Genomic DNA, 10,987 nt, shown 5'->3' on the forward strand with positions numbered 1-10,987 from the left:
AAAAAACTAACTGTATTTAATAACAAATTAAAAACACACAAACATAAAAATATATCAAAAACACTACAAAACCTATATAAACCACTAAACAATTCCATAATCACTTGGAAAAAAAATCAAATTCAAATTCAACCTAATTTTCCTATTATTTTTAAACAAAAACCATCCTCGTTCAATTTCTATCAAAAAGAGAAATTTATGGACAAAAAATCTTTAATTTTTATGGTTGGATAATAGTCAAACAATAATTTCATTGTTTTTCAACCGTTTTTATAATAATATAAAAACTATAAAATAAATGTTTAAGCTAAAATAAAAACTCTAAATATAAAGGTACTTCACTGGATGAACATAACAAATCCTCTTCTATTTTTTTTCATAATTTTGTTAAGTTAATGTTAATTACACCTCATATGAGTTACGAATGATTCTAATTTCTAACTAGCAAACTACTCGCACTTTCTAGAAGCCCTGATTTAGACTGCTTACTCAACCTGAAGATTTCTGGAACTGATTCGAGCTATCAAACATGTAAATATATTTAAGTCAGGCATCTACAGGGCATGTGCCGTAGCCTTTTTTAACCGTTTGACTTTATTTTCTATTTTCTAGAACTATTTTACTAAATATATGAGGTATTATCATTTTCCGTTTTTTTTTTTTTTTTTTTCCTGGAAAAGAAGGAGCGCTGAGCCCATACATTACATTGAGAATTCCACACCCACCCTTGACCCTCCCTGACAGTAGAAAACAAAAAAAGAAAAAGAAACTCATTCCATGTCTCTATCTTCACTTTTTAAATGCATTAAAGAAAGGGAAAATATTTTTAGGATCGAGGATTAACGGACAAGTAAATACCAGCTCTCCTATTAAAAAACTCAGAGCGGAACTGTTGCCCCACTCTAAACAATCAATCAAACTAAAGCAACCTCTCTCTCTCTCTCTCTCTCTCTGGGCAATGCAAAGACAATCTCTAGGCTCACCTGCAACCAAGCTCCACACCAATGGAGGAACCGACACTCTATCGTCGAGTGATAATAAACTACTATTCAAAGACCTACCTTCTAGTTCACTCACACCAGACGCTGACGACTTGGATCATAAATCAATAAAGCCACGCCGATTCTCATCCTGTTCAACCTCTTCACTATCATCAATACTTTCATCCCCGCCTCCAGCCCCGGAGAAACTCATCCACCTCATTCCTTTCCTCACCCTCTTTTGTTTCCTTGTCCTCTTCCTCGTCTCTCATAATCCTTCTCAATCAGGTACTAATAAATCAAAGTCAGTAGCTCTCTTATTCTTTCTTAATTAATTACCTTTTTTTCTCATGGCCTGTTTGTCGCAGATTTGGCGCAGTTTAATGGATTCAAGCGACTCTCCAACCATATAGGTATAATGCAGTTTGAATTAATCTATTCTCTTTATTTTTTGTTCTTTGTGTTTTATTTTTATTTTCTGGGTTGTAATCGTAGAAGAAGCGATTGAGAGTGTCGGTGACGTCAGTGGACTAAGCGCGGTCAGAAGAGGCGATGTCCTGGCGATTCGAAGTTTCAGGAACTTGCAAGAGATTGCTGCCGACAAGCGCGCCCCCCTTAAAGTTCGCTCCCACCGAAAATTCGCCCATTTTTAAGCCGCATTTTCTGCCTCTTTCTTTCTCACCATCCCTGCTGCCCGCCTCATCCAGGCTCCTGGCCCTCTCTGTCTCTCAGCGTGGCATGCGCGTGCGACGTCTTCTTGCACGTGCGTTGTATATTTTTTTTCTTTTTGAATATTTTCGCACGTGTGCATTTAATTCCATCTCCCTGTATTTTTTAAAAAAATGATATTTTATCTACATCCGACGAGATAACCTCTATTCGTGGCGCTTGTTCGATTGTTTTCATGGAGGCTCGCAAAAGAGCGAGAGATTTTTTTACAGAGAAAAATAGAAAAGATGAAGATAGGGGGAGGGGTGACATATTAATTGTGATTGTTATGATGCGTTGGGAAAGGCGCACGTTAGTTTTGTCGTGATGAAATAGGTTAGAGCGCGCTTAAAGGGTGTGTGGTTGGAGTCCAGCTGGAGAAGAGGACCGTTGTAGCAGTGAATTCAAGCCTCGAGTTGGGATTTCAGGGAAGCCAGCTGGAAAGTAGGGTAGTGAGTGGTCAGAGAAATATAGAAAAGATGAAGATAAGGGGAGGGGTGACATATTAATTGTGATCGTTATGATGCGTTGGGAAAGGCGCACGTTAGTTTTGTCGTGATGAAATAGGTTAGAGCGCGCTTAAAGGGTGTGTGGTTGGAGTCCAGCTGGAGAAGAGGACCGTTATAGCAGTGACTTCAAGCCTCGAGTTGGGATTTCAGGGAAGCCAGCTGGAAAGTAGGGTAGTGAGTGGTGGTATTGGATACTCACAAGTCACGGTCCCCGTGACTGTTTCTTAATTCTTGTTCTATAAACTGTTTTGATAACCTAACCCCCAATTTCATGGTAGTTTCATGAGCCATGGCAATCAGCTCTCTTCCTATCAGCTTTCACCGCTCTAAATTTATCCATATCGGTGTTACCGCGAGTTGCATCTGGTTGGATCTAAAAATGGAATCTCCTATATTAATTAATAGCAAATCATGCAAGGGAGTCGTCATGTTAAGGACAAGTTGCCAACTTGATGCATCCATAATCCTTTTCCTTTGAATAGTTCGGTAACCTTTTCAAGAGTTGTGGTTTTTATTTTTTTGAAATTGATATATTGGTGGTAAAAATAAAGTAATATTTAGAAATATCAAATCTTGATTTTTTTAAAAATAAAATAATTTATTTTTTTATTATGGAGACAAGTTTTTATTTATTTTATATATAAAAATATATCTCACAATAATTTTAATCAAGTATAATTTTTAAAAATCTATTTTAAAAGAATTGCAATTGAAAATATTTTTTAAAAAAAATAAGAGCCCAAAAATTAATACAGTATCAAATACATGCTAAATAAAAAACTAAAAAATATTATTCTTTTGGACACTGCACATGCACCATAATAAAAAGTGCAATTCACTGTGGACTTTGATTGTCCCTTTTTAGTTCCTTTTTTAACCAAAATAAAAGCAATTGCATTGTGTACAGTATGAAAAATAAAAATAAAAAGGATCAAGGTGGAAACAATGAGGAAACTAGATGGTGGCTCAAAATTTGTGTAAAACAATAAGTTTTCTTTCTCCTGCTTCCACAGTGATAGATGTTTGCTATCTCATATTCTAATAAATTTAATTTTTATTCAGTTTCTTTTTTTTTTATTGTAGGATGTCTAGAAATAAAATAAAAAATTGTTGAATTTTATCGATAAACAAAAACAATTCTTAGTTGATATTAATTTTAAATTATATTGATATAAATTTTTTATGTTCATTAATTCTATTTTATAAGAGAAGTTTTGAGAGAGTCTTGTCTGTTATTTTTATTACTTAAGATAGTAAATTTAAACTTGGTAAAGTTTTTTATATCCTAATTTATTTATTTTTTGGTTATTTGAGATAATAAATAAGTTTGTAAAGTTCATTACAATGTTTTCTATGATATAAATAATTAGAATTGTTATGAATTTTATTTTAATTGTTATAAAACTATATAAAAATAGGTTACAAACATGGCTTATTTAGTAATTTTTTTTGTTTAAATTTTACTCAATAACATTTCTTGTTTTAAATTTATTTAATTTAATTATTTAAAATAAATTTATTTAATTTAATTATTTTTAAATATTAACAATATATTAAAAGGCATGGGGGAAAGCATTCTAGTTTCCTCGCGCATTTTAATAATATCTATATATAATAATAATAACGATAATTATATTATAATATTTTTTTTTGTTTTCTTTGTTTTTTATGCCTTTATATGAAGTTTTTTTTCTTTTTTCTTTGTTTTTTTTCTTTTAATAATTTTTTTTGTTTAATTTAGTTTGTTAATGAATCTTGAGTTTGACGGGTTAACCTGAAATTTTATTTTTTTCTTTTTAATTATTTTTTTTCATTTAATTTAGTTTATTAATATTATTTTTTTTCTATTTAATTATCATAATTTCATGATACGTTTTCCAAACTTGACAGGTTAACCCAGCTAATTATGGGTTAACTCGTTGATTTTTTTTTTCTATTTAGTTATCAAACTTTCATGACGCGAATCTAAAATCTGACGAGTTAACCTGATTTAAAAAGTTAATCCAATTAATTCAGATTTTTTTTCTTTTTCTTCATTTTATTTTCTGAGAAAGTACTATAGCTTCATCACACCTTTTAATCATAGTTATATATAATAATAATAATAATAATAATAATTGCTATGATAATTATATTATTATAATACAATAATGCGCGCGCGCGCGCGCACACACACACATATATATATATATTTGTTTTTTATGCTTTTATGATTATTATTTTTTATTTTTCCTTTTTTTTTCCTTTTAATAAATTTTTTTATTTGATTTAGTTTGTTAATGAATATCGAGTTTGACGGGTTAACCTAATTTGACGAGTTAACCCCAATTTTTTTTTTTGCTTTTTAATTAATTTTGCTCATTTAGTTTGGTTTGTTGATGTTAGATCTGTTTTTATTTAATTATCGGATTTTCATGATATATTTCTCAAGTTTGATGGGTTAACCCATTTAATTATGGGTTAACCCGTCAATTTTTTTTTCTATTTAATTATCAAACTTTCACGACGCAAATTTAATGTTTGACGGATTAATCTGATTTGAAGAGTTAACCTAGTTAATTCATATTTAAATCAGACTAGCGCGTCAAATTCGAGATTCATTAACAAACTAAGTTAAACTAAAAGATTTATTAAAAGAAAAAAACAAAAAAAAAAAACCATAAAGACATAAAGACATAAAAAACAAAAAAAAGAATAAAAAATATTATATTATAATATAATAATATAATTATCATTATAATAATAATCATTATTATACATTATTATTATTGCCAGACTTACTTAAACTTGAGTTATGTGAGTTTAATATTTTTATAAATATTATTCTTGGGCCACATGTTGTAGCCAAACTAAAGACTCTTGGATATATTTTTGTACAAATGCACAACACTCTTTGATTTTAATATTTTTTGATATTTTTCATGTAAGAAAAAAAATAACTCGTGGTGTATACCTTTGTTTTATTTTTTTTTCTTTGTAAGTTTGTTACTGTGGATTGCACAGTGCAATCCACAATGAAAAAGTTGATGCCTCTAGTTTTTTTTATATTTTTTAATTTAGTTTAATAATATTAATTTTTTCCTGTTTAATTATTGTATTTTCATGATACAAAATCCAGGTCTGACTGGTTAATTCGACTGATTTAGATTATTTTTTTTCTTCGTTACTTTTATTGTTTTGATTTTATTTTTTTAATATTATATGCAGTTCACAGTGAAAAGACTAATGCCTTTAGTTTTTTTCTTTCTTTCTATGTCTTTCATCGTGGACTGCACAGTATAATCCACGATGAAAAAAATTATTTTTTTTCTTTTTAATTATTTTTTTATTAATATTAAAATTTTTAATTATTAGACTTTCATGACACAATATTAAGTTTGATGGGTTAACCCAGTTAATACAGTTTTTTTTCTTTTTCTTTATATTGGTTTTTTCTTTGTTTTGTTCTTTTATTAATCTATTTAAGTATTATACTTTTATGATATAATTTTGCAGCCAAACTCATATTCAAAACTATTGAGTTTTATATTGTAGTCAAATTTAATTTGACTTAAGTTTTTCATGTTTAATATTATTATAAATATTATTTTTAATTTCAGTATTACAGTAAAATCTAAAATTCTTAAATATAATTTTGTAAAAAATATTTAATATTTTTAAATTTTAATTTTTTTATATATAAAAATTAACCCGCTTCATCACGGGTCATTTAACTGGTGAATAACTACACCGGGTGCTTTTTATAATTTCACACAGGAGATTGTTGTGTTTTTCTACTGAATAAATAAATAAATAAATAAATAGCTTGATTAATAGTGATTTATATCCATTATTGGGGTCATTATCGCGAGGAATAGAATAAACAAGGGTTCTTCTCTAAAGTGATTCCCGTTGATTGGTCTCTACAGTCACGAGTGGTAGCCTGGCGACATGGTCTCGAGCATGTTTAACAGGCTGTTTTATATGGTGGAGCCCAACTCGTGACTGCAGCTACCCAAATGGTAGAAGGGCACAGGCTACAAACGACAGGAAAATGCACGAATTGGAGCGTGCATTCGTCCACCAGATTCAATTTTTTTTTATATTAATGTGGGTGTTCGAGCCAATTTATACGTATCAGAACTAATCTTATAGGTTATGAAATTAACGATTATGTAAATCTTCAGTAGCCATCATATGAACAATCAAGGACTTAAACCTGAAATCATAAAGGAAACAAACCTCTTAATCTCAAATGCTCATCACTTGACCACCATCTAAATGGTTAACAGACCCAATTTTAACTTGATATTTAACATCCTTGTTCTATGCTATTTGTGTCCTGCTTTACCACTACGGAAATCTAAAATCAATTAATATTTATGAACATTAAACTATGAAAATCTAAAATTAAATTCTCAATCAACGGCTTTAAATCTATGGAAATCTAAAATCAAATTCTCAATCAACGGCTTTAAATCTTTGTGTTTCTCCCGTTTTACAATTAATCTCCAAAATTAGCTGCTAACTTAGATGGTATAGCATACATTAAAGAATGATCAATTCATAACTTTCTAATAAATAAAATAAAATCATGAATTATTACAATAATATTTATGTAACATTAAGGGTTGGCTTGTTCTACGAGAATAAAAATATTTCCTAAAAAATGAGTTATTTGTTATATTTTCTAATGATAATATAATGGTTACATTATAATAAAATTATGGTTATAATAGTGGATGGCTCACGTAATATTGTTTCGTGAATATTATAAGCTATCAGCACTCAGGAAAATATTTTTTCTGTTTTTTCACAAGGTTAAAATATTTTTCTCCAGATTGAAATTATCTAAGGTTGATTGAAAAACATATTTTATTTACCTATTTTTTAATATTTGTTTTATATTAAAAAAAATTTCTTAAAATATTTTTAACAAAACTATTTTTCCTGTAAAACAAATAGTGGCTGTATTAATGACTGCGCTACCACATCATCTTAAATAGAGATAAATTAGCTATTTTGTCTCGGAGCTGCCATCACATGTTACAATCGTTGTATCAACAAAATCATCAAGTAGGTTGTGGTTAAAGTTTGGAATTAAAATATTTATTTTATAGTTTTATATTTGAGTTTTTATAATTATTAATCTTGATAGTTATTAGAAGATTACTTGATTGTTAATTTTATGATTTATAAAAATTAATTGAGATTTATGTAAACTGATGTGAACAACTCATATAATTAAAAAAAATTAACCTACAATTATCTTTATTTTTAATTGGAATTCATTCGTAGATTTTGAAGATAATTATTATGTAAAAAACTAGTTTTTATTTAATTTTATAATAATTAAAATAAATATTTACAAAAATTTGAAGGATACAAATCCCAAAGGAGAAAACATATTTCTCTATTAAGGAGAAAAACTTATTTCTTTTGAGATGAAACTCCTGTTCTCATATTTATTTCGACAAGACATATTTTTTAATAATAGCATATTTTTTAATTAAAAAAGCTTATCATGACTTTAAAATAAAATTGCAATAAAATAAAATAAAGATAATACAATAATTTTCATTAGTCTGCATGAAAATATAAAAAAATAACTAATTCATTGAAAACCATATAAAAACCATTGACAAAAAAATAAAAATAATTTTTATTCTTATAAAATATTCATTTTTAATTTAATTTTCTTCACATTAAACTTATATATAATTATTCTAGTTGAAAAAATCATCTAAAAAATCTTTAATCTTGTTTAAAGAGCTCGAGATAGACAAATGAATTACCACCTCACCCTCGTGCTTTATCTACCCAAATGTCTCTTTACGGTACAATTACTTTCATGACCACTACACTGCTGATAGAGTGAATGTTTTAGGAAAAAAAATAAAATAAAAATACAAGCTTTTTAAATTTATTTTTTTAAAAAATTAAATAAAAATATATATATGAGAACTATTTATGTCAATAAATTCAAAAAACAAAGAGTTAACGCATCCATTCAACTTGTCTAGTTACAAGTCGGATACTTTTTATCTTCAATGCAAAATAATTAACATACAAATATTATTAACGTGTTTTTTTACATCACATAAAAAATATATTCATGAATTACGAAATCAATCCTTATATATAATAAAATATGATAAAAATTATATGTATTAATAAAAAAAATATTGTATCTCAAATTAATTTTTAATGTAGATGAAAAAATAAAATAATATTGTAATTACCACAACAAAATACTATTTTCTTAGTCCGTGTAGAATAAATTTCCACAAACAAAAAGTGCAAAGAAAAATGTTAAAAAAAATCACAAAAGAATAAAAAATAAACAAAAAAATCATATAAATAAGCCATGTGTAAATAATAAAAATAATTTTTTTAAAAAAAATGTAAAGAAAAGAAACTAAAAAAACATTAAAATCATGAATTTGACATGCATGTGATAAATGTTTTTTTTTTTAATATGAATGTGTGTTTTTACATGAAAAATGAGAAGTATATTTGAAAAGTTTATGCAGTCATCTAATTAAATAAATTAATAACTATTCGTGTAAATATAAAAATGTTAACAATAATCAAGAAAGACACTATAAAGATAAGATATTTAATTAATTATTTTTAATAAATATTTTTATTTAAATAAATAAAAGATAAATCTATTCTAAAAAATCATGGTTTAAATGATAAATACAAACAAAAATAACTAAATAAACTCATACTATAAAAAATATCATGAAAGGCCAAACAAATCAGAAAAATATAAAAAATGAACACTTCTTGATATAATAAAAAAAAGGATAAAAATACCTTAAGTGAACTAGATATCCAACTTGGATAAACAAATCAAACACATGATTTAGAATATGAAATTGAGATGAACTTATAAATAGTAAGGAAAAAAAATTATTTTTTTAAATTTAAATTTAAATAATGAAATAGAAAAACAAATAGAAAAAAATATGATTTTTGGAATTTAGTATAATTTTTTAATTAGAACTAAGATGACTTACATGCTCATAAAATACGCATCGTTGTCGTGTAAAGGGAGTATTTTCATGATTTTTGAATTCGGAGGGAGACCCCTAGTGACTGTGGCATCTGTCAATAAGAGAGCAGGGAATTCTTCCTCTAAATGCATGATGTGCGATTCTAATCTTCATCTCCGTTGCAATCCATCATTACTGCAAACAATGGAGCATGAATTCCACACGGATCCTTATCTTCGATCCACTTTCCTCTCCATGAGAAAGTGATGATCCAAAATGAATTTTATTGCTATGATTTTGAGAAATAGAGACATGGACAAAACCCCGTTTATTATTCTTGACCGGTGACCGGATTCTTGTTTGCCTATCAGGTGCTCCATTCGCCAAATTCGAAGGGCGACTACATGATGAAAGATATCGCAGAGGATCCAAGTTTCTCATGCAGCTCCATTTAGCGAACCAGACAAAAGATTACAGAACTTCATGCAGAAGCAGAGGGTTTGGAGGAGGTTTTTTCAATATTTTCAATTTCCTTTTTTTCTAATTAGGTTTGTGATATGTATTTAATTCAGGTTTTATTAGCTAGATGGCTTTAGTTTACTATTTAAAATAGGAAAAATTATTAATATATAGAATTTTAAAAACTGGAATTCTTTCTAAAATTTAAATGTAATTTTAGGGTTTGTGGAATCTTGATTTCTACATTTTCTTTGTACACTGCATCACAAAAACCAAATAACAAGGACCTCGAAACAAAAGTAGGAACCCGAGTAATTATTATTCTCTCTACATTTAAGCTTAATTTTAGAGTTTGTGAATTTCTGATTTCTTCATTTTCGCTGTAAGCTTCGTCAAAGAACCCAAGCACCAAGGAACTCAAAACAGAAACAACAAGAATTTAACATAATTTGGTATATTATTGTTCCAGGGAAGAAGAGTCAAGCCATTACATGCAATCTTATCCAGCTAATTGGAGCAATATGTCCTACATCACTGCTTTTCCATGCTGGAAGAAGTAGGAAATTAAGAAATTTACAATTACAAATTAAAGAATCAAACCTTGAGCAGGTGGAGGCTTGGAAGGCTGCTGCTCACTTTCACCAGATGCTTTTGGGGACTCTGATAGGTGGACCTGAGCATAGTCATCCACCATTTTCCTCTTTTGTTCCTCTTCGGACATCCCTACCTTTTCTTTAGCCTTCTGACCAACATCCCCAGCTGCCTTTGCAACCTTATTGAATGCGCCTGTCACCCAAGCAGCCCCGGTAAACACGTACCTGTTACTCATTATGGCAGATCCTGCACTACTGACTTTCTGCTCAGCAGCTGCAAGTGCCAATTTAGTTTTCTCAGAAACCTGAAATTTCTGATCCACTTCCCGATCTTTGTCACCAACAACAGTGGTGCTAGCACTAATCTTCTCAGTGAGACCTATCTTTTTGTCTAAAGAAGCAACTTTAGCTGAGGCTGTTGAAGTCAACTGGTGCTTCTCATCAAAACTCTTGGCTTTGTTGATCGCATCTTTACCCAAGATAAAGCCCTTAGCAAGCATGCCAGTAACCATATCTTCTGCCTTATGAAGAGCTGGTTCACCACTGGGAGCTTTATTTTCTGTTGCCTGTACATATTAGGTATAACCAGTTCAGTAAAGTGACAGGGTTTATCAACTAAAAGAAGTTCAACACAGCATTCTTACAACAAGTGCTGCTAAAGCAGCTGGTGGCAGCTGGTAATCTGGATCCAAAGTTACGGTGACAGGAAGGTCAACTATTGTCGCTCCCTGAAAAAAGAAAAAAGAAAAAAGAAAAAA

General features: G+C 28.9%; 2 protein-coding genes across 2 annotated transcripts in view; one reads left to right on the plus strand and one right to left on the minus strand.

The window, feature by feature from the left end:
• The first annotated feature begins 801 nt into the window (after nucleotides 1–801).
• On the plus strand, nucleotides 802–1,879 carry LOC105128248 (ribosome maturation factor). The gene is made up of 3 exons (XM_011029832.1): nucleotides 802–1,268; nucleotides 1,349–1,393; nucleotides 1,476–1,879. The coding sequence occupies exons 1-3, from the start codon at nucleotides 959–961 to the stop codon at nucleotides 1,631–1,633; spliced, it is 513 nt and encodes a 170-aa protein (XP_011028134.1). The 5' UTR covers nucleotides 802–958; the 3' UTR covers nucleotides 1,634–1,879.
• An 8,174-nt stretch (nucleotides 1,880–10,053) lies between these two features.
• Nucleotides 10,054–10,987, minus strand: part of LOC105128249 (uncharacterized) — a 4,679-nt gene continuing 3,745 nt past the window's right edge. The window contains exons 4-5 of the mRNA XM_011029833.1: nucleotides 10,874–10,957; nucleotides 10,054–10,795 (exon numbers count right to left, since the gene is read on the minus strand). Coding sequence (XP_011028135.1) covers nucleotides 10,223–10,795; nucleotides 10,874–10,957 — 657 coding nt within the window. The 3' untranslated portion in view covers nucleotides 10,054–10,222. The remainder of the gene's footprint in view (nucleotides 10,796–10,873; nucleotides 10,958–10,987) is intronic.

The sequence above is a fragment of the Populus euphratica genome, unplaced genomic scaffold (genome assembly GCF_000495115.2).
Source record: "Populus euphratica unplaced genomic scaffold, PopEup_1.0 scaffold49.1, whole genome shotgun sequence".
NCBI classification, from domain to species: Eukaryota; Viridiplantae; Streptophyta; class Magnoliopsida; order Malpighiales; family Salicaceae; genus Populus; species Populus euphratica.

What these genes read in the sequence shown, in the direction of transcription:
- LOC105128248 (XM_011029832.1), top strand. Translation starts at nt 959, where the DNA reads ATGCAAAGACAATCTCTAGGCTCACCTGCAACCAAGCTCCACACCAAT. An exon ending in TCATAATCCTTCTCAATCAG is followed by an intron (nt 1,269 to 1,348) that starts GTACTAATAAAT and finishes TGTTTGTCGCAG; the next exon opens with ATTTGGCGCAGTTTAATGGA. An exon ending in GCGACTCTCCAACCATATAG is followed by an intron (nt 1,394 to 1,475) that starts GTATAATGCAGT and finishes TTGTAATCGTAG; the next exon opens with AAGAAGCGATTGAGAGTGTC.